The sequence below is a fragment of the Xenopus laevis genome, chromosome 3S, assembly GCF_017654675.1.
Source record: "Xenopus laevis strain J_2021 chromosome 3S, Xenopus_laevis_v10.1, whole genome shotgun sequence".
In the NCBI taxonomy this organism is placed as follows: Eukaryota; Metazoa; Chordata; class Amphibia; order Anura; family Pipidae; genus Xenopus; species Xenopus laevis.
Genome location: NC_054376.1, coordinates 19,084,469 through 19,108,152, shown reverse-complemented (window position 1 = coordinate 19,108,152; position 23,684 = coordinate 19,084,469). Strand labels below are relative to the sequence as shown.

The 23,684-nt window shown below is 40.7% G+C and overlaps 1 protein-coding gene across 4 annotated transcripts in view; it reads left to right on the top strand.

Annotated features, from left to right (window-relative positions):
• tecr.S (trans-2,3-enoyl-CoA reductase S homeolog) overlaps window positions 1–22,494 on the top strand; it is a 71,454-nt gene extending 48,960 nt beyond the window's left edge. For all 4 annotated transcript variants that reach the window (XM_041587620.1, NM_001092264.1, XM_041587621.1 and 1 more), the window contains 8 exons: window positions 1,620–1,735; window positions 2,676–2,781; window positions 3,182–3,254; window positions 3,806–3,849; window positions 7,323–7,380; window positions 8,812–8,900; window positions 9,004–9,049; window positions 21,439–22,494. In XM_041587620.1, coding sequence (XP_041443554.1) covers window positions 1,620–1,735; window positions 2,676–2,781; window positions 3,182–3,254; window positions 3,806–3,849; window positions 7,323–7,380; window positions 8,812–8,900; window positions 9,004–9,049; window positions 21,439–21,566 — 660 coding nt within the window. In that variant the 3' untranslated portion in view covers window positions 21,567–22,494. The remainder of the gene's footprint in view (window positions 1–1,619; window positions 1,736–2,675; window positions 2,782–3,181; window positions 3,255–3,805; window positions 3,850–7,322; window positions 7,381–8,811; window positions 8,901–9,003; window positions 9,050–21,438) is intronic.
• The last annotated feature ends 1,190 nt before the right edge of the window (window positions 22,495–23,684 follow it).

The following is a 23,684-nucleotide window of genomic DNA, read 5'->3' as shown; positions in this document are numbered from 1 at the left end:
ATACCAAAATATAAAATACTAAACTTAACACAATTTATGCAGTTCATTAACCTAAAATTTGCACAAATAACCCACTATTTTCACAGTCTAGGAGGATCACAAACATTAGGGTGAGACCTTACTAAATTCGAATTGACATGCACACTACTTGACCCACTAAGACATGTAGTTTCCCTTTTATACAAAATGCTCCTATTACCAACTGTAACTGGGAGTCAGTACCATTTATCAAAAGGTGGTCTGACGATCTAAATATTTAGTTTGAGGAGATGCAGATTGAACAAATACTCTCTAAAATGCTCAAAACCTCGGATGCTGCCGAATACAAGAATCAAACCACAAGGTGGTACTATACACCTTCCAAGTTACAACACATATACAAAACTTCAAATGGTATTTGTTGGCTTTGTAACAGGGAAAAAGGCACCTTATACCACATTTTCTGGGCATGCAACCTCATGCGACCTTTCTGGGAAGAGGTATGCTCATTGTCTAGTGAAATTCTCAGAACTTCCATTCCAGCTGATCTCCAGCAAGTGCTGTTATTCCACAATCCACAGCCAGTAGCAATGTTCAACTCTAGCCTAGAGCCACAATTACTAAATGCGGCAACATTTTTAATTCCACTTCACTGGAAAACTACCTATACCCCTACCATAAAAGACTGGTTCAATAAAATTATGAAAATTTGAGGACTTGATAGAATTACCTCAACATATGGTTAATTTACAGATACAGCTATGGAAGCTGATAAACGTTTCAACCCTTTCTGTCCTTGCTTGTATCTGTATTTATAGGGCATGTTAAAGTTGTTAATGAAACATGTCACAAAAATTGCTAGGCTTTGACATTTGAAACACCTTGAATGTTGGGTTCTTTCAATCAGTATGGAAAATACATTAGTATTTAATAAAAACAGAGGAGTTGGAGTGGGCGGTACCATGAACTGAGGAGTTGGAGTGGGAAGTACCATAAACTGAGACGTTGGAATGGAATAATTTATGTACCAGATCCATGGCCCTGCTCATATCTACCAATGATTCCCTAAAAAACCATGACTGTTTATGACACACCTCCATTCTGACCTGATCAGTCACTTTGGTAGTCCATGATCTGGGACTATCTGTCAGAAAATGGGACCACTGGAATGTATAGACCTCCCCAAAACTTACAAATACAGAAGCCTGTTGGGCTTGGGTCCTTTTGCAAATAATGATATGCAGTTTGTTCCTTCTATATCCATCCACTAATCAATAATAGCTTTAATTACTAATCACTTATTGTGCATCCAACGTCTTGCAAAAGCACCCTAATTTACTTGGGGGTGCCAAACATGTTAGACACCCCTTCACTGTATTAAATCATAAAATAATAAAAAATCTTGCCTGCTAAGATGATGATGAAGTCATGGTCATTACAGTAAAATGGCTACTATTTTAATATCAGTATAGACTGAGTGATGAGTGCATGGAATAGATTACCAGCAGAGGTAGGCTCCTATCTGCAGCTGGAATGAAGACCTGCAGGTTGCACAGACCTGCCATATAATCACCTACTGTCTACGGGACAAAAGCTTAAGCAGCATTGTAAGACTTGTGTCCCTATTCTCTCTTCATCAGGTCTTCCTCACGGAGTATGCCGGGCCTCTCGTTATATATCTGCTCTTCTATTTCCGAGTTCCTTTTATTTATGGTCCCAAATATGACTTCATTACCAGCCGGCATTCTGTGGTACAGTGAGTATTCCTTGCAGTGCAAAATTGTGGTGCAACTAGGCAAGGTTTCTTTTTCGCACTTAAAGGAACAGTTCAGTGTAAAAAATAAAAAAGGGTAAATAGATTGGCTGGCTGTGAAAAATCAAACAATATTGTTTCTAATATGGTTAGTTATCCAAAAATGTAATTTATAAAGGCTGGAGTGAACAAATGTGTAGCATAAAAGCCAGAACTTGTCCCGTTGTTCTATCCATCAGGATATTTGTCCAGTGGATGGGGAGGGGTTTGGTTGTGATTAATGTTAATCTAAGTTACGTTCATATTTTGTTGTAAAGTTTTCAATAAAAAACCCAAGGTTCTCCTTAAGGAGAACTGAACCCTAAAAATTAATATGGCTAAAATATATTGCACCAGCCTAAAGTTTTAGCTTCTCAATAGCAGCAATGATCCAGAACTTCAAACTTGTCACAAGGGGGTCACCATCTTGGAAAGTGTCTGCGACACTCACATGCCCAGTGGGCTCTGAGCAGCTGTTGAGAAGCTAAATTTAGGGGCCGTTGCAAATTATCAAGCAAAAAATTAGTTTGGCCTGTAATATAAGCTAAATTATAATGCTAATTGCACTGGTTTCTGTGCTGCCATGTAGTAATTATCTATCTGTATTAATTACTAATCAGACTTATATTGTGACATTTATATTCTATATGTACAGTATATTGTGAGTTGGTCCCTAAGCTCAGTAAGTGACAGGAGCACAGAGCATGTGCAGTGAATCAGCAAAAAAGAAGATGGGGAGCTACTGGACCATCTTTGGAGTAACGATCTTCCCAGCTAAAGGGCTGTGGTTGCCTTGAGCTGGTACAGAAGCCCAAAACATTATGTACAATAGTTCTAGCCTAATTCTTTAGTTAAGCTTTAGTTCTCCTTTAACCTGTAATAATGTTTTCTGTATACCTTGCAGCCTGGCCTGTATCTGTCATTCTTTCCATTACATTAAGCGTCTACTGGAAACCCTGTTTGTCCACCGTTTCTCTCATGGTACAATGCCATTCAGGAATATCTTTAAGGTAACTGCCTATAATAAATAATAACTGGCCTACATTTCCATCTAAATATATGGCTGGCTTATTCAAAAAAGCTTGTGGAATAATAATGGGTTGGAGACTACATTGTCCTTTAGCAGGGATTCTGCATCCATTGCATCCAAATGCATTGAAGTCTATGGGCAAAATTTCTTTTGATGCGCAATAAAAAAATTTTCACCCATTGGAGTCTATGGGCATCTTTTTCACAGAAAAACCTGGCACAGCATTTCGCTCATCGCTGTTGATATACTAATTGTTCTTCTTTCTATTCGGACGGAGATAGACCTTTTCTCAGTTGTAGTTTTAGAATTTTAAGGGGATATTGATTTTTTAAAAATAGTCTCAAAGCGTTAATTATGATTTATTTATTTTTCTTTTGCAGAACTGTATGTATTACTGGGGATTTGCAGCCTGGATGGCTTACTACATAAACCATCCACTATACACACCACCGAGTGAGTAAAATGTCAGCACCTTATAGTAGTAGTTAGAGGAGAGAACTTCAGGAGCAATTCTGCTGTGAACTTATTTATTCAGACTACATAACATACACAACATGTTTCGGGCCTTACATGCCCTTTCTCAAGTGTGAAAGTGTCCACTTGAGAAAGGGCATGTAAGGCCCGAAACATGTTGTGTATGTTATGTAGTCTGAATAAATAAGTTCACAGCAGAATTGCTCCTGAAGTGCTCTCCTCTAACTACTACTATAAGGCTCTTCATAGGGATTGCGGTAACCCTGATGAGGATTGAAGCACTGATACGCTGATTACTCCTAGGCAAAGCATAAGAACAACCCTCACTTGTTCTTAAATGGTAGCACCTGATTTCAAATAAGTGCGGCCCTAGCCCCTCATCCTAGTGCCCTCCACACACACACCCTCTGCACATGTTTGCTCACGTCATGCATTTGCTTCTTCTGGCTGCCCCCCATAGCACACACACAAGACTCCACAAATTGGAACAGGCACACATTCTCAATTCAATATCCTCTTTTTCCTTGCAGCATATGGAGAAGATCAGGTGAAGCTGGCGGTCATTATATTTCTGGTGAGAGACAGGTCTCATATATGCTTGCTTTTGGGTGCATACCAGGGCCGGGCCAAGCCAACAAGGTACAAACCGGCTGGCCACCACGCTCCCCCGTGTCCGCATGCATGCGCCATAGCAGAGGGGAGAGAGCGGCAGAGGGGATTGAACACTGACTACGAGTTGGCAGAAGACCCTTTAACAGGTACCTGCCCAATGTTGTGCCCTAGGCAGGTGCTTCTTCTGAATACCCCTAGTTCTGGCCCTGGTGCACACTTACTTAGGTTCAATTTTTTAGGGTGGTCTTCCATTTTCTTTTCAGAACAATTTATATATTATATATTTTTTGTATATGCCTGTGTCCATTTATATATATATAGAGCAGTAATGTGCAGGCCGGCCTGGGGCCTGCGGGTCGACTGGTTCGTGCCAACAATACCTTGTGGTGTGCAAACAAGGTTCTGGTTGAGTGACCTTCCTGTGCTGGCTTCTTCTTTCGACAGCATCTTTTTATAGACGTGTGGCTGGTCCACCCACCTTTCATGACGTCGGGGGGGGGGGGCACAAGTCTGTAATTACAAGTGCCAGATTGGTTAGGGTTAGGTGCAGACTGAGAGCAGGCTGGTTAGGGTTGGGTGCAGGTAGGGCTCTAAATAATTAGCAATTTCAATATATAGATATATATTGATATATGTATATATAACATGATATTCAAGAGAACCAGCACTCCCATATATAAAATTCTCATTTATTTCTGTTGCATCAATATCCAATGTTTCGGTCCCTGCTAGGACCTTTCTCAAGGATATATATATATATATATATATATATATATATATATATATATATATATATATATATATATATATATATATATATATATATATATATATATAAATATATTAGGGATGCACCGAATCCAGGGTTCGGTTCGGGATTCAGCCAGGATTAGGCCTTTTTCAGCAGGATTCGGATGGCCAAATCCTTCTGCCCAGCCAAACCGAATCCAAATCCTAATTTGTATATGCAAATTAGGGTTCGGATTCAGTTCGGTATTCGGCCAAATCCAAAATAGTGGATTCGGTGCACCCCTAAAAAAAAAAAAAAAAAAAAATATATATATATATATATATCTATATATATATATATATATATATATATCTATATATATATATCTCAAACAAGGGAAAGTTGTGCTCACCACTAATTTTTAAAAACATTAAGTGGGGTGCAATGAGGCTGCACTCAACCCATTATCAATATATTTAAGACAGAGACATTTTGTGCACACTGCTACTGAAAAATGCCTTACCCTTTAAACAAAACAGGGATTGTTTGTCCATATATTGCAGTTTGTGTCCTGCCACTGCGCTTCCTGTGCCTCCCCCTTTTTTCTATTAAGAAAATGAAAATTTTATATAAGCTTCATCATACTGAAATAAGAAATTTTGTAAATACAATTAATTAAATATTCTGCATCATTTCTAAAATTATCATGTTTATGTGCACCTTTCCTCTCAGCATCTGTTTCTCTTCATTATGTCTTCTTGCAGGAGTTGGGTTTTACAGTTAGATCCAATATATCTTATAGGGTGGCTTCCTTTCTTTGCAGATGTATTAGATCTCACTCAAGTAACTAACTCCGGTACAAACAAAATCTTAAAAATGAATGCCTTTTGCACAAATCCTGCATGTAGAGAGATATGATGTCTGGTCATTTTAATAGAGTGAGCTCTAATACATCTTCTAGGCAAAAGGAGTCCCCCTATAAGATATTTTTGGCTCTAACTGTCAATGATTGCCTGACATCCAACTCCTGCATTAAGACAGATGTATGTATGTATGTATATTTTTATTTTTATTTGTAAAGCGCTCCTTGAGCGCAAAGCACTGTACAACAAAACAATAAATTAGTAGTAACAAACAAGGGGTCAAAATAAAAAGTAACAATAAGGGCATTATAAAATACAATTCACATAAATATAAAATATAATTACAATACAGATTAAGTGCTCAGTGTCAAGGAAACAAAAGGCTAGAGGACCCTACCCCGTAGGGCTTACTAAATGGGAGGGTAACATACAGACACAATTCAGAGGGGTATTAAGGTGCTGTGGGTTACAGTTTGTTACACTGTTATATAAGTGTCAGTTCAGGTGTTATCCAGGTGCTCCCAGAGGTGGTCTTTGAGTTTTGTTTTAAAATCATTGAAGGAGGATTCTCTCCTGAGAGATTCAGGAATGGCATTCCAAATATAAGGAGTCACAAGAGAGAAGGGTTTGATACGGGAAACAGCAGTAGTAGTGGGGGGTACAACCAAGCGGTTGCTCTGAGAGGAGCAGAGGTTTCTGGCAGGAACATATAGAGAGACAAGAGATGAGATGTAGTTAGGTGCAGAGGAATGAAGGGCTTTGAAGGTGATGAGGAGGAGTTTATAAGTTATTCTTTGTTTTATAGGAAGCCATGATAAGGACTTCAGCAGCGGAGGGGCCTGTACCCTTTTGGATGAGAGGAGGATAATTCTTGCAGCAGTGTTTAATACAGACTGTAGAGGGGAGAGATGGGAGTTAGGGAGCCCAGTTAGTAGAAGGTTACAGTAATCTAGTCTGGATAGGATGAGAGCATGCATGAGCGTCTTGGATGTATCAGGTGAAAGGAAGGGACGAATTTTAGCAATATTGCGTAAGAAAAAGTGACAGGTTTTGACAGTGGTGTTAATATGATCAGAGAAGGAGAGAGAGGAGTCAAAGATTACCCCCAGACAGCGAGCTGAGTTGACAGGATTAATGAGCATGCCATCAATAGAGATAGTAAATAGGGGACAGAATGAAGAGAAATGAATGCTGAGAGAAGAACAGTAAAGACAAACATGATTATTTCAGAAATGGTCTTGAAACCTAGTGAGAAAGGGCGGCACAGAAAAAAAAGGACAGAATGAAGAGAAATGGATGCTGAGAGAAGAACAGTAAAGACAAACATGATTATTTCAGAAATGGTACAGAATATTTAATTGATTGTATTTAGAAAGTTTCTTATTTCAGTAAATTTTCATCTTCACAATAGTTTCCCTTTAAATTCTTCCCATCCCCACTGAAAACCAATACGAGCCTCGTAGTTTTATGGAATGTTATACTGTCAACCCCTTCCAAACAATATGATATATAGTGGCTTGTGCAGAGACAGAACTAGGTGGGGGCAGGCCCCTGGTGCGAGTCGTGCAGCCGGGCCCCGCCCCCCACCCTCTTCCGGCCGCGTGACTGCCGGGGGGCCCTGCGGGGTGTGGGCCCTGGCCTAATTGCACCCCCTGCTCCCCCGGTAGTTACGCCACTGAGCTTGTGTAAATTTGTACGTGCCAGAGAACAGATCTCTAGGCCCAGATATCAGGTGTTGGTGCTAGCACAAACTTCACATAGGGAACCTACATTTTATTGCTTGCGGCGTATGGGTTACCCTTTTTGATCCGTGTAAAGTTATGTTTTTTGGGTTTTTTTCAGTTTTGTCAGCTGGGTAATTTCTCCATACACATTGCATTGCGGAATCTGCGACCTGCTGGTAAGTCCTTATAAATATACCATTTTCTTCTGGTTATGCCCTAATATGGGCAAAGTTTGTAACCTGTAGCAACCAACTAGCACTTTTTTTTTTTTCAAATATGTCTTTATTGAAATTTTTTTTAAAACAAATAAAATAAACAAATACAAAGGAATTTGGAATTATGGAAAAAAAAGAGTAATGGAGAAATCCATCGTTAATATAATTCGAACGTACACACACGATAGCCAGAGCAGTAATCTTCACTTAATGGTACATTGTAAAATATACTAAGGCATTGCAGTACACAACATTATTTCTCTCATACCTATCAGTGAGGATAAAGAAAAACGATTAAGAATACCTCGTTCTTAACATCTGATTTATGTGGTGGTTCCTGGGGGGCGTTCGTGATGTTTGTTCCTGCGAGCGCAGAAGATTTTGAATGTACTGATCTGTTTCATGGACACTAGTATTGTTGAGTAATAATTCTGTATCATACCACGTAGTGTATCTAAACGTGCATATCGTTAGGTGTCTAGTAGGAATCGGGAGCGATTGGATGTAAGTCATCCATGTCGAAAAAAATTTGTCAGTAAATTGTTCTTTGTAGTGGATTCCACCCAATCCATGTGAAATATATGGTGTAGCTTTTGTTTGACCAGAGATAGTGGGGGTGCAGACGGGGAAAGCCAATGGTGCAGAATGGTTTTCCGAGTTGCGGCCATCAACCTTTCTGCCAGCTGTCTTTCAGAGCGGGAAAGTTTCAGGTGTGGAGGGGGAATCCCAAAAATCACCCATGTTAGCGTAAAAACGTCTGCTCGTTGAGTCAGAGACTTCCAGTATATCTGAACTTCCCCCCATAAGTGTTGAATGGTAGGGCAGAGCCAAAGACAATGCACAAGATCAGCCCGGGGTTGATGACATCTCAGACAATTATCCGTAGTAAGGGTACCCATATGATGTCTCCTAAGAGGAGTGAGATAAGAGCCGTGCAATACCTGTAAAGCCATTTCTTGATATTTGCTAACAGAAATAGCTTGCATCGTTTTTACGTGATACTGAAGTATTTGGGAGGCCTCTGTTTGTGGGATTACAGAAGTCCATCTGAGCAAAGATTTGTCTTGTGCTTCAGGCGATAGTGGGGTCCTAATAAAGCGGTAAATCTGGGAAATAGTTCTGACTGTATTATATCTAGGCCACAGTATATTTATTGGATTATCTTTATCTGTCGTGGAAAGATGCCTCAACACCTTCGTGGCATAGTGGATAATTTGGTTCAGCAACATATAGTCATTCGCCAGGAATGGGAACCAACTAGCACTTTTAATGATTATATAAAGACAAAATCTGATTTGTTGCTGTGGCATTTTTTTTGTATTCAGGCTGCAACCTTAATGTGGCAAATGATTATTCTGTTTCTTTTTTTTCTGTGCCGCCTTTTCTCACTAGGTTCCAAGACCCGTAAGATTCCTTTCCCCACGCGTAATCCATTCACATGGCTGTTCCTGCTGGTTTCCTGTCCCAACTACACATATGAGGTAGGTGCAGTGTGTGAGCCTGGCTATCTATATGAGTTTACATAAAGGGGGATCTGCAAATAATGGCTGGGATTTATGCAGGTGTTTTTCTTTCTCTTTTTAGGTTGGCTCTTGGATTGGATTTGCCATCATGACCCAGTGTTTCCCAGGTAGGTCTATAATAATAATACTGCCCATTCTGCATTTACCATTCAGTTCTCTGGGTTTCCCTCTTCCTCTTAAATCTTTTCCCACCTGTCAGGGATTCTCATTTTTCATTTCCCTTGTTGAGCCGTTTTCCTTTGGAAAAGCTAATAATACATTACATCAAGTGCTCTAATGAACACATGGGCTCATAAGTCACCACTACCATAGGTTTCAGATCACTTGTAGCTTATTAAAGCAGTGTTCCTTTAAAGCATTGATCCCCAACCAGTTGTTCATTAGCAACATATTGCTCACCAACCCCTTGGATGTTGTTCTCAGTGGCCTCAATGTAAAGCACTTGGCCAGCACTCACCCAAACCTAATAAGTTCAAATCGCAGGTGCACGTGCAAAGTTGTCCACTTCAACTAGCTTGAATACTTAAGTAGTAAAGTCACCATCCAAATCTTTGTAATTATAAAAAGCCTTTATTGGAATCCTGGCTCAGATCTCGAACAAACAATGTTTCAGGCCTGCATGGCTTTTTTCAAGTTACTGAACTACTCATGGTTACACAAATTTATACTCACGTGTAGTGCGCCATATATGGGCATATGGCAACAATATATTGAATCAAGAATAGAAACATAAATGCAACATTTACAGATACAATGTAAATACATCATAAAGTATCCACTTATTTCCTGCTAATTATATTCGTCCAGACTTAGTTTCAAGTTTCATGAAATAGTATCTGCAAGACCGTAAAATTGACCAATTTTTTTTAAAAAAAACTCTGATCACAATCAAATTAAGAGCAACCATGATAAAAAAAAATCGGTATATGGGATGCAAGTCATATTCTCGATTAAGGCCATGGGCTCCAAAGTTTCCAGGCGGCGTATCCACATAGCTTCCTCTTTTAATAGCATTTTCACACAATTTGCGGATTTGTGTTGCTGCTTCAGGAGACCTAGGGGTAACCTCTCTGCAAAAAATTCTGTTCCATTTCATCCAATCGTTCGGTTAACAACTTGCCATCTGTCACAATGTGCTTAACGCAGAAAAATTGGGACTTGGGTAGTGATTTCCTGGTCTGGATGGGATGGAACTATAATGGAGTAGAGTGTTTCTGTCAGTTGATTTACGAAAGAGATCGGTAATCAAATCTCCACCCCTCTTAATAATTGTGTCCAAAAAAGATATCTGTTCGCAATCTAAATGCAAAGTGAAATTGATAAAGGGCAAAGCAGCATTTATTCCTTGATGAAAGGCATTAAGAGTCCAAGGTTACCCCGTCCATGTGGATTATCTAACCGCTTATGAATTTTAGGCAATATATAGAATATGGGGATGACAGGAGCAGATTGTGAAGAAATTGCGCTAACACGTGATCTATTATTTTAAGCTGTAAGGCATCTTATACTAAGGACTCTACCTTTTTCTGAATAGCAAAGAGGGGGTTAACATCTACACAATCATAGGTTTCAGTATCTTGTAGTTGCTGCCTCACCTCACTTGTATACATTGCTTTATCCATTTGTAACACGTGTGAAACGTGATATTGTTGAATTAGATGCGAAATATAAACATGGGGGTTTATATACGGTGCCTAATAATATCTCGGCTAACAAATATAAAGCTTTGCAAGAAATTAAAACAAAATTATCTTTTAATAGTGAAGCTCGCTGACAAGGGTGGAGCCATGGTGATTCTGGATAAAGCAATGTATATAAGTGAGGTGAGGTGGCATCTACAAGATACTAACACCTTTAAAGGACAAGTGATTTTTTTGTCCAAGTTGCGAAAAGTTAAAAATGTTCCATTGCATGTGATCTTGGTTACGTTTGATGTGGAGAGCCTCTATACCTCCATCCCCCATGATGGGGGTGCGGAGGCTGTCCACATCAAGCTGACGGAGGGTCCGACCATAGATGGGTCCCAAAAAAAGTTTGTTGTGCAATGCTTCGAATTGGTTCTATATGATAACTACTTCATGTTCCAGGACTATTTTTACACACAGAAAAGGGGTATGGCAATGGGTCCAATGTGGCCGCGTCCTATGCGAACATTTTTATGAACAACTTCGAACAAAGTTTTTTATATTCTAATGAATTGTTTCAACAGTACTGTATTGTATGGTTTCGCTACATCGGTGATGTGATGATGTGTTCGCTATGTGGATGAGGTCACTTTGGACTCTTAATGCCTTTCATCAAGAAATAAATGCCGCTTTGCATTCAGATGGCGAACAGATTCCTTTTTTGGACACTTTAATTATTAAGAGGGGTGGAGATTTGATTATTACCAATCTCTTTCGTAAATCAACCGATAGAAACACTCTTCTTCATTATAATTCGTTCCATCCCATCCAGACCAGAAAATCACTACCCAAGTCCCAATTTGTCCGCATTAAGCGGATTGTGACAGATGGCAAGTTGTTAATGGAACGATTGGATGAAGAGAAGTTACCTCCTAGGTCTCCTCAAGCAGCAAAGCGGGGAAATGGAGAATCCTTGTGTAAGCCACAATAGTCACCGTAAAAGGATCTAAAACATATCCCTTTTGTGTCTAAATTTAGCACAGTGAGTCTTCTGAAAGATGGGGTTCCTGAAGTAGAGTTTTTTTCTCAAAACATGCCTCTCATGTCATATAAAAGAAATAACACAATCAGATCAACACTGGTGAGATCTGATTTGGGGGGAGCCCTAAGGGAGGAACGTGTTCTGCACCCAAGAAACAATGGGACGTTCCCTTGTTTATCCTGTAATTGCTGCTCTAACGTCCTTAGGGGCAACATAGTGCACCATCCACAGAAGGATACCCCCATTAAAATAAAGGGCTTTTACACATGCAACTCGACATTTGTAATATGTGATATGCCCATGCGGTCGGCTGTATGTGGGACAGACAATACGTGCGATAAAAGATAGAATACACAAACAGAAATCCGCTGTAAAATTTAAAAAACTAGAACAGGCAATATTTTGTCATTTTGCCGAAAACCATGGTTGGTTTTAATTTGATTAACGCTCGAAGTGTGAATATAAATTTGTGTAACCATGAGAAGTTCAGTAACTTGAAAAAAGGCCATGCAAGCCTGAAACGTTGTTTGTTCGAGATCTGACCCAGTGGCTTTAAAGCAGGTGCAATTTTTTTAATTCCTGGTTTATAGGCAAGTGTTGGTTACACAAAAAGTTTACTGCCAAATAGAGTCTCATGTATGCTGCCAGTCTTAGCCTTAGCTCTTGAAGGGGCAGCTGATAATGTGCAAAACCTGATTATTGAGACACTAGAAGCAGAGGAAGAGCCATTTTGCACTTGGGAAGTTTAGAGCTAAACCCTAAAAAAGAATGTGGCTAAAAATGACGTTTTATATGCTGAATTTATTGCGCTAGCGTAAAGTTTCAGCTTCTCAATAGCAGCAATGATCCAGGACATCAAACTTGTCACAGGGGGTCACCATCTTCTTGTCTTGGGCTGGTACAGAAGCCCAAAACATAATTTACAACATTTCTACCCTACTTTAGTTACGCTTTAGTTCTCCTTTAGGGCTAGTCCACACGGGGAGATAGCGACGCGTTTGCGGTCGCGGCGACAAAGCGCCGCGACCGGCGCAGGCGACAGTTTTGTATGGGCGCCTATGTAAAAACGCCTGTGCTAACCACACGAGGCGATGCGCTTTTCAACAGTCGCCTGAAAAAGCCTGGCGAGGCATTTTCAGGCAACTGTTGAAAAGCGCATCGCCTCGTGTGGTTAGCTCCTTTAAAGAGAGGTGGTGATCAGGTGGTGGACTGAGTTCAGTAGTACCTAACTAACTGAGAATTGTCTCAGACACCCTGGCATAAGCAAAGCATCTTTGAAACCTACATTAAATCCAGCTACATGGTTGTCCTCATTCAGGTGACCACTTACTATGTTTTATTTTAAAAGTTTCAAAATATTCTAGCATAGTGATAAATCAATATGTAGAAGTCTATAGCTGACACCTACTCACCCTCTTAAACCTACTCAGATAATTCTAATTTATGCAGATATTAAGTGCGCTTGTTATTTTGCTACATGTCTGCGAGTAGAAGCATTTAATCGAATAGTCATGGGATGCTAAAAGGATTTAGGTAGCCTTATTTTTTCTCTGCAAGTATCCAAGCAAATTTAATAAATACAAAAAGTATTGTAGAAGTGATACCTATATCGGCTAACTACAAATAGATTGCAACCTTTCGGAGCACCAAGGCCCCTTTGTCACGCAAAATACAAATAAAAGCTAGAAAGGCACAGCATATATACTGTTAGATCAGTGAAAGGTATTTATGGGCATTAAATTGAGAAGTTACAGATAGATAGAGATCAATTGTAGAGATAATACAATGAATTAGGGTGGGTTGTAAATAGTCCAGGATTCAGTCAGGTCACATAGTGTGACATGAAACCTGACCCTAAATTAAGGCCCTGTCTTAATGTATTAAATAACTCCATACATTTGAATTCATACATCCTGTGCAAAGATCAAGTTGCTATTCCGAATACACAAAAAGTATACACCATTCTGGACCACTATTTGTGTGCTTTATCCAATGTGGTATACATGATTACATGTAGGTGCTCTACAGGATGCATATACATTGGTTAAACAGGACAAAAATTGCGCACAAGGATGAACCATCACAGACATAAAATCAACACCAAATCATGTGATACACCAGTGGGGCAACACTTCTGTAGTCAAAATCACAGTCTTCAGGACATGCAGGTCTTAAAGGAATAGTTCAGTGTGAAAATAAAAACTGGGTAAATAGATAGGCTGTGCAAAATAAAAAATGTTTCTAATATAGTTAGTTAGCCAAAAATGTAATGTATAAAGGCTGGAGTGAACAGATGTCTAATAAAACAGCCAGAATCCAACTTCCTGCTTTTCAGCTCTACAACTCTGAGTTAGTCAGCGACTTGAAGGGGGGCCACATGGTACATTTCTGTTCAGTGAGTTTGTAATTGATCCTCAGCATTCAGCTCAGATTCAAAAGCAACAGATATGACCCATGTGGCCCCCCCTCAAGTCTCTGATTGGTTACTGCCTGGTAGCCAGGGTAACCAGTCAGTGTAAACCAAGAGAGCTGAAAAGCAGGAAGTAGTGTTTTGACTGACTTGTTATAAATCAAATCACTCCAGCCTTTATACATTATATTTTTGGCTAACTAACTATATAAGAAACATTTTTTATTTTGCACAGCCTATCTATTTACCCAGTTTTTATTTTTTACACTGAACAATTCCTTTAATTCTAAAAGGGAACTTTAAAACTGAACAGGAAAGGAAGATTTATGAATTCAAATGTATGGAGTTATATAACACATTAAGACAGGGCCTTAATTTAGGGTCAGGTTTCATGTCACACTGTGTGACCTGACTGAATCCAGACTCCTGGACTATTTACAATCCACCCTAATTTATTGTATTATCTCTACAATTGATCTCTATCTATCTGTAGCTTCCTTTTTTCTCTAGAACGGCTCTTCCTGTCAGTGCAGCTACCATGGGGTTAAGTATCCACCTCCGGAGGCAGGACAGAAGAAAAAAAATAGAATCTTGATTCCTCCCTCTTCATATAAGCTCCTGCTCCTCCTGATTCCCCTCAGTTTTTTTCTTCTGTCCTACTTGGAGGTATGGACAGTAAATATTTGTAATTTTTTTATTTTTATTCTTTTTCCTTACAGGTTATTTGTTTTACTAAGGAATACTCCATCTGATGAGCAGGAGGCATCCTAGCTCAGGATACACTTGGCGTTTAATCCCTAGCCTTATACCAACCTTCAGGTCTGGCAGGCTACTTAGGGGGATCGCCATCTCTCAGCACAGCTAACCGCTCTCAGAGCCTGGTATGCTGTTGTACTGTACCTTTACGGTTGGCAGGCATCGATGAGTGCAATTTTAACAGAGCGCAAATTCCAGCACCAAGGCCAGAGCGCACTTCCGGGCGGAAAGGCTGCAAATGTGACGGTTACGCGAGCGCGTCCCACAGGTAACGTCATGCGGCTGCTTGAAGTAACGTGTCACATCCGCAGCACAAGGGTTTTAACCAATGCGGTCATGATTAGAGCTACCTGCACTACAATAAACCTGCTTTTTCAGCTCATAATGTCTTTACCCAATATTGATACCCACAGGGCAAATAAGGGGTATAACTGCCACACAAATACCTTTTAAGGCACAGGAAGGCAGATATATAAGCCACATTAGTATAATTTTCATCTGTATAAGTGGAACACATTAGTCATTAAGGTTAATAATTCTACTTACAGATAATTCTCACTATGGATACAGAATTACAGGATTACAGCTTTGAGGAGCTTAGGAAGGATATGACTAAGACATCCACACCCAGAACAAGGAAGGGAGATAAAAGATCCCAGAACCAGTTAAAGAAGCATACACTGCGTAAAGGAGAACAAGGAGTATGCCTAGACTGTGCAGAGTCAGCACCAACATTATCACCACAAGCCATCCCAGTACAAAAGGCAGAGGGCAGCCCCTCACAAGTAGATAATCAAGAGCCTTCTACATCAAAACCTCCCCAGCTAGAGGAATTGTTCGATTGGATCAAATCGACTATTCAGTCGTCCATTAAACCCCCTGTTCCTATCAAGAAACGGAAGGCTCACGCAATCTTGGATACGGATTCTTCTAGCTCTAGGGAAGAGAGTGATCATGATAGTGATATAGAACCAGGAGAAATCTCTTCCAGTGAGAGTTCCTCTGATGACTCAGACACTGAACGGCAGTACCGCTCAATTGCGGGGCCCGAAACAGCCAAACGACTACTTCGTGAAATATTAGCTACACTAGAAATAAAAGATGAAACAACAGCCAAGTCTTAGGGGTACAACCGAGGAAGTCGAGAGCCTTCCCTATATTTAAATCAGTTTCTCAGATCATAGAAAAGGAATGGTCCAAACCAGAGCACTGGCTTGCCCAGACTCAACGTTTTCTTAATACTTACCCAGTTCCAGAAGAACAATGTAAAATGTGGGACAAGGCCCCTAAAGTAGACTCAGCGGAAGCGCGCCTATCCAAAAATACAACTCTACCTACAGAGGACGTGGCCTTCAAGGAGCCGATGGACAAAAAGATGGAAGTGGCTCTAAGACGGGGACACACTCATGCCACATCAATTCTCAAACCAGCAGTAGCATCGGCGGGTCTAGTACATACTGCCAGATTCTGGTGTCAGAAGTTGCAAAAAAACTCCACTTCACTAGAGGACTTACAGGAGAAGTTACAACGCCTTAGCTCAGCATTAGCATTTTTGTCAGACGCAGCCATGGACATAGTATGGCTAGAAGCCAGAACCAGTATTGACATGGTAGTAGCTGGACGAGCACTCTGGCTACGTCATTGGTCAGGAAATACAGCCTCCAAGTCCAAGTTAATGAATCTAAAATTTACGGGAGACACACTTTTTGGACCTGATTTGAAACAAATTATTACCGAAGTTACAGGGGGCAAGAGCACTTTTTACCTTCAGGCAAAAAACCCAGATCTGAACAGCCCAATAGATCTTGCAATAGGCCTTGGAGTTCCCAAGGACGCTCCTCCTTTCGCCCCTTTCGTAATACCTCTTTCCGTCCCTCGCAATTAAGTGGTGACAGAAAAAAAAGAGTAGACCAACCTGGTCCAATCAACAAATACAAACCAGGAAGCCAGGTCCACCAAAACCCAACTCAGCCTGACTTCAGGCCAAGCGAACAGAGGGTAGGGGATCATATTCAGCAGTTTTTTCCGATGTGGCAAGACCACATACAGGACAATTGGGTACTCTCAATCATATCAGAGGGTTACCGAATTCCGTTCGACAGCCTACCGCCTCACACTTACAGACGATCAACTGCACCAAAAAACATGTCCAAACGACAATCTCTAGTCACCATCGTCAACAATCTCCAGAACAACAATATCATTGTACCAGTACCGCACAAAGAACGCTACAAAGGTTTTTACTCAAATCTCTTTTTAGTCCAAAAGAAAGAAGGCACCTTCAGACCAGTACTGAACCTAAAATCACTAAACAGACTGGTGTCCAAACAGAAATTCCGCATGGAATCAATTCGATCAATAATAATGTCCATGACCCATCAGTGTTTCATGACAAAGGTATACCTTCAGGACGCGTACTTACATGCTCCCATCAGGAAAGAATCCCAGCAATATCTCAGATTCACGGTTCTGGAGGAACATTACCAATTCAGGTCGCTTCCATTCGGCCTTTCCACAGCGTCCAGAGTGTTCACAAAGATACTCAGCCCCCTGATTGCACACCTCCGGCTTCTAGGAATTCCGATTACACCTTACCTGGATGATCTACTCATCTCGACCAGAGTCACAAGGACACCCAGATTTGTGTCACAACACACAAAAAGTTCGGGTGGATAGTGAATCACAAAAAAAGTCATCTCATACCCACACAGCAAATTCAATTCCTGGGAATGCTTTTCGACTCATCCCTTCAGATAATCTCTCTACCTTCAGAGAAAATTCAGACAATAGTACATACAGCTCAATTGACCTGTGCTCAGACTAAAATTTCAGCCGAACAATATCTACAACTATTGGGGTTTATGGTAGCAGCGCTAGAGGCACTACCTTTCGGCAGATTCCACATGAGAGATTTCCAGAACCATTTTCTGAGCCATTGGAACAAGAACCATTCAGACTTGTCACAGAGAATTCCTCTTTCCACTCTTTCACGGAGTTGGTGGACATCACCTCACAATCTCTCTCAGGGCAAGACATGGGCATTGCCTCAATGGACAGTAGTCACTACAGATGCCAGCCTCACGGGCTGGGGGGCAACTTGGCCACCCCGTACCTGCCAAGGGTCTTGGTCCCCAGCGGAGTCAAAACTGCCCATAAACGTCCTAGAGATCAGAGCAATACGAAATGCAATACTTCATTGGTTGAGAGAGTTGGCAAACCAACCTCTCCGAATCCAATCAGACAATGCCACGGCGGTAGCCTACCTGAACAAACAAGGGGGTACACGCAGCAACAGAGCAATGCGAGAGGTAACTCAGATACTCAGCTGGGCAGAGCTCCACGTCCCAGCCATCTCCTCAGTTTTCATTCCAGGAATACTAAACTGGGAGGCGTACTACCTCAGCCGACAACGGATAGACCAGGAGGAATGGTCTCTTTACCCAGACATCTTCACAAAATTAGTGGCCAGATGGGGGAGACCAGACATAGACATGCTAGCATCAAGGCACAAATTCAAGGTACCTATGTACTGCGCCAGGTCACAGGACCCAAGGGCAGCATACGTAGACGCGTTAGTCATACCATGGACTTTCAAAAGAGTTTATGCATTTCCCCCACTGGCACTTCTTCCAAGAGTCATACGCAAGATACGGCAAGAGCAGACGGAGACCATTCTCATTGCTCCCGATTGGCCAAGGAGACCATGGTATTCCGAACTCATCAACATGTCAGCAGCTCCACCATGGCGGCTGCCTCTTCGTCCAGATTTACTAACTCAGGAACCAATCAAGCATGACAACCTAGCAAGGTTGCATTTGACGGCCTGGCTATTGAGACCAAGTTGTGGCGCTCCAAAGGGTTCTCAAAAGAAGCCACTAACATATTTTTGAAGGCCAGGAAACAGTCCACGACAAGAGTTTATTACAGAACTTGGAAAGTTTTTATAGATTGGTGCGAATCCACGCATGTTCAGTGGCAGCAAGCAACAATTCAGACCATTGTTGGATTTCTTACACAGGGTTTTCACTTAGGTCTTTCCCTGGCCATCCTCAAGGGGCAGATTTCAGCTCTTTCCTTACTACTTCAATACCAGTGGGCAAAGGAACCAGATATCATACAATTTATTCAAGGGGTGGGCAAAGTCAGACCCCCGTACAGGGATCCAACACCTCCCTGGGATCTTACCATGGTCCTAAACGTTCTACAAGGTCCTCCTTTTGAGCCATTAGCGTCCTGTGAACTTAAGTTCCTTACCTGGAAGATGACTTTTCTCTTGGCCATTACCTCAGCAAAACGAGTATCGGACATGGCAGCCTTATCTCATAAGGAACCATGGCTCATACTTCATCAGGATAGGGCAGTTTTCAGAACTATACCATCCTTTCAACCCAAGGTAGTGTCAGCTTTCCACATGAATGAGGAAATAAATCTTCCCTCTCTCTGTCCTAAGCCTGCTAATGCCAAAGAAAAGCTGTGGTTAGAGCAATACGTTACTACCTAGACAGATCCAAAGCCTATAAGAAGTCAGATGCTTTTTTAGTGACTTATGGCATCATTAAAGGTTCACCTGCCTCAAAACGTACTATAGCCAGATGGCTAGTAGAGACTATAACTTGTGCTTATGATCTTAGTCAAAAAACTGGACCCTTCAAGGTCCGAGCACATTCAACCAGGGCACAAAGTGCATCCTGGGCATTATATAATCTAGCCACCCCAGAACAAATCTGTAAGGCAGCTACTTGGGCATCTTTGTCTACTTTTGCTAAATTTTATAGACTTTATGTGTTTCACTCAGCACCTGCAGCATTTGGTAGGAAGGTTCTTCAAGCTGCAGCGAGGAAACCCTAATTATCTAAACCCAGCCCTAGAAAAAGATGGGACAGCTTTGGGACGTCCCCATGGTTGCTGCACTAACAGGAAGGGCTGTTCTAGAGATATAAGGATTTTCAACTTACCGGAAAACCTTTTTCTAGATGGCCTGGACTGTCAGTTAATACAGTTGTTGTTGTGAATCTTTCTCGCTCTTTCTCTGCTATCCTTTCTATTCTCCTATCTGAGCTGACATGAGGGGAATCAGGAGGAGCAGGAGCTTATATGAAGAGGGAGGAGTCAAAATTCTATTTTTTTTCTTCTATCCTGCCGCCAGAGGTGGATACTTAACCCCATGGTTGCTGCACCGACAGTCCAGGCTGTCTAGAAAAAGGTTTTCCGGTAAGTTGAAAATCCTTATTTTTTGCCCATGAATACCTTTCACTGATCTAACAGTACCATATATACTCGCGTATAAGCCGACCCGAGTATAAGCCGAGGTACCTAATTTTACCTACGAAAACTGGGAAAACTTATTGATTCGAATATAAGCCTAGACACAACTACAACCCTGTCTCCCAGCAGCGCCAATTCCGCCAAAGCGACCCCCCCAGCGATCAACCGGACTTCTTTGCAAAGTTGATGGTGACAGAGAATTGCCAAACGGATTACTGTGTGCATTGTCCTACTGTCCCACTACCATGTGCAGAGGGTGCTGTGTGATATTGCCATCACTGTTAATCTTTCGTATAACCAACAGAGGGCACTGTGTGATATTGCCATCACTGTTAATCCTTCATATAACCAACAGAGGGCGCTGTGTGATATTGCCATCACTGTTAATCCTTCATATAGCCAACAGAGGGCGCTGTGTGATATTGCAGTCACTGTTATTCTTTCATATAACCAACAGAGGGCGCACTGTTATTCTTTCATATAACCAACAGATGGCGCTGTGTGATATTGCAGTCACTGTTATTCTTTCATATAACCAACAGAGGGCGCACTGTTATTCTTTCATATAACCAACAGATGGCGCTGTGTGATATTGCAGTCACTGTTATTCTTTCATATAACCAACAGAGGGCGCACTGTTATTCTTTCATATAACCAACAGAGGGTGCTGTGTGATATTGCAGTCACTGTTATTCTTTGATATAACCAACAGATGGTGCTGTGTGATATTGCAGTCACTGTTATTCTTTCATATAACCAACAGAGGGCGCACTGTTATTCTTTCATATAATCAACAGAGGGCGCTGTATTGCAGTCTCTCCCCAAGCAAACTGTTGATATAGGAATGATTAAAAGTTACTGCAATCTCAGCTACTGCCCGCTGTCTCGAGTATAAGCCGATGTAGACTTTTTCAGCACATTTTGGATGCTGAAAAACTCGGCTTATACTAGAGTATATACGGTATATATGCTGTGCCTTTCTAGCTTTCATTTGTATTTTGCCTGACGAAGGGGCCTTGGTGCTCCGAAAGCTTGCAATGTATTTTTATTGTTAGCCAATATAGGTATCACTTCTACAATATTTTTTCTATTTGTTTGTTTTTTTATTTGTTATTTTTGCTACTGGCTAACATGGTACCATGGTGCTGCCTCAAAAGGATCAACTGACTCATCACTGGGATAAGTCCCAGTGATGAGTCAGTTGATCCTTTTGAGGCAGCATACCTGGTGCACACAGACATGGTAGTTTTATTGGAAGAAAGTGCTATATTCATATAGATTTGTTTCATGGCTGACACTTGTGTCTGCGGTTCTTGACATTGACTGCTTCCAACACTGTTCTCCACTGTTCTGTATCTATTTATAATTTGTTGAGCCATTTCTCTTATATTTTTTCAGTCGCTCTTTTCTCCTTGGTTGGATTCATCCAGATGACGATTTGGGCCAAAGGCAAACACCGCAGTTACTTGAAGGAGTTCAGAGATTACCCTCCTCTCCGGTCCCCCATAGTTCCCTTTTTCCTGTAGGTTCACTAATGGTTTCCTTTGTTCCTTGCTCTTCCTTTCTAACTATGTTCTTAAAATGACCCCCAATCTCCAGCTGACTGCAATACCTTGGCCTCTAAACTTGGCATTGATCTATGGTGTATGGAAGGTTTGTGGTTCCCAGATGGAATAAATGTGTCCTCTGTTATACCCTGTTTTCTCAGTGATTTGGGGGGGCACTATGCATGTAACGTTGGAAAGCAATGTTTCTGAAGCAGATGCTTTAGTTAGTCTGTTAAATAGTTGGTATTGGTTTGTATGAATGCAACCAAACAAAACTAGCACGCACTCCAGGAGCCAGTCTTTTGAAGTAAAAACATAGTTTATTCCATTTCACTAAAACTTACATGGCTTGACGCGTTTCGTATCCGCCAATATGTAATCATAGGCACAACTGAGAAACAACCATTACAAAAATGTTAATGCATTAAAAAGGATTTGACGTTGGGATTCACCCTGTGGAGGGTTTAACCCTATATTCCAAAATTAGGTTAAAAACATTTAGTTAATTTGGAGTATAAACTGCAATATAAAAGAAGAGCAGAGATAGCAAGTTATTCGTTTGGATTCAATTAGTTGTTAGTATACAAGGATTCAAATCTAAATATTTTATATAATATCAAAATGTAAAAACTCACATCAATTTAGTTACATATAAATATTCTTGTAATATCCGTGGAAAACATTTATACCCGCTTGCAAAGGATGATGAAAATTAGAAAAATTATAAATTAGAAAAATTGCGTACCCAATTATACAATTCATATACACAAATACATTGTCAATTAATCCTTAGAGTACATTTTTTAATTTTTTTTTTCAATTTAAATTCACATATGTGTTAACACCTGAGTTCATTCATGTATGCAATTCAATAAAGTAATAAACTTAAGAGCTTATATAAGAGGCACATTTGTTTCTATTTTCGTTATTTTTGGGTCGTATGAATGGCCATATATCAGGCACTTTAAGGAAAACATGTTTTTTTCAAAGTGTATCAGTTAGTAATGCTTTATAATGATTTATTTTTAAATAGGTATGCACTGAATCCAGTTCGTGATTTGGCCAGGATTCTGCCTTTTTCAGCAGGATTCGGATTCGGCTGAATTCTTCTGCCTGGCCAAAGCGAATCCTAATGTGCATATGCACATTAGGGGCGGGGAGAGAAATCGCTTAACTTTTTGTCACAAAACAAATTGGTATTCGGATTTGGTTCGGTATTCGGCCGATCTTTCGCGAAGGATTCGGAGGTTTGGTCGAATCCAAAATAGTGGATTCGGTGCATTCCTATTTTTAAATCTGAAATGGGGCTAGTCATGTTGTTTGTTGTCATGTGCTCTGTTTTAATTGTGGTTCTATGAGTCTCTCGGAAGTAATTCAAACACACCAGCTAGTATAAGCAAAGGTTTATTACATACATAGAATGAAGAAGATATACATTACCGAATGAGTAAAAGAGCGAAGCAAACAATCTACAACCAAGACTGGGAGATCCCGGAACAGTCAGCAGATTGAATCCCTCAAACGGCGCAATGAAGGTCCTGTGGCGGCACGCGTCAACCCCACAAGTGAGATCTCAACTGACCGAATGTAGACCCCCAGTTTATATAGGCTTAGCAAACAATGAGAACAATGAGCTCATATAGTAGTTAAATCAATAGCTCATATTATTCATATAATGGTTTGGTTAATAACAGATCTTGCTTCCCATGCGCCCATCAGGATCTGGCCAGACTCCCAACAAGCACATCCGAAGCAGAGATCTTATCTTAGCTAGCTGGTAGCTGAATAGCATATTGTGCCCCTAGCTATAATAAAGAAGAGTCTGATAAGGGCTTCAGAAATGATAAGACATAATACATATGAGAATAATGAACAAGTATTAGGTCATCGAGTTGATTCCTTCCCATGATTTCTCTTGCACAACGCTTCATTATACAGGATTATGGATTATAAAGCCACCTTGTATACTATGATACAAAGCTTTGTTATACACAATTATAAGTCATAAACACTATATTGTGCTCAACATACAACATCAGGTTCAACAGTAGAACAGTTCTTTGTGTTATATTTTATACAGTTCTTTATCAAAGTATT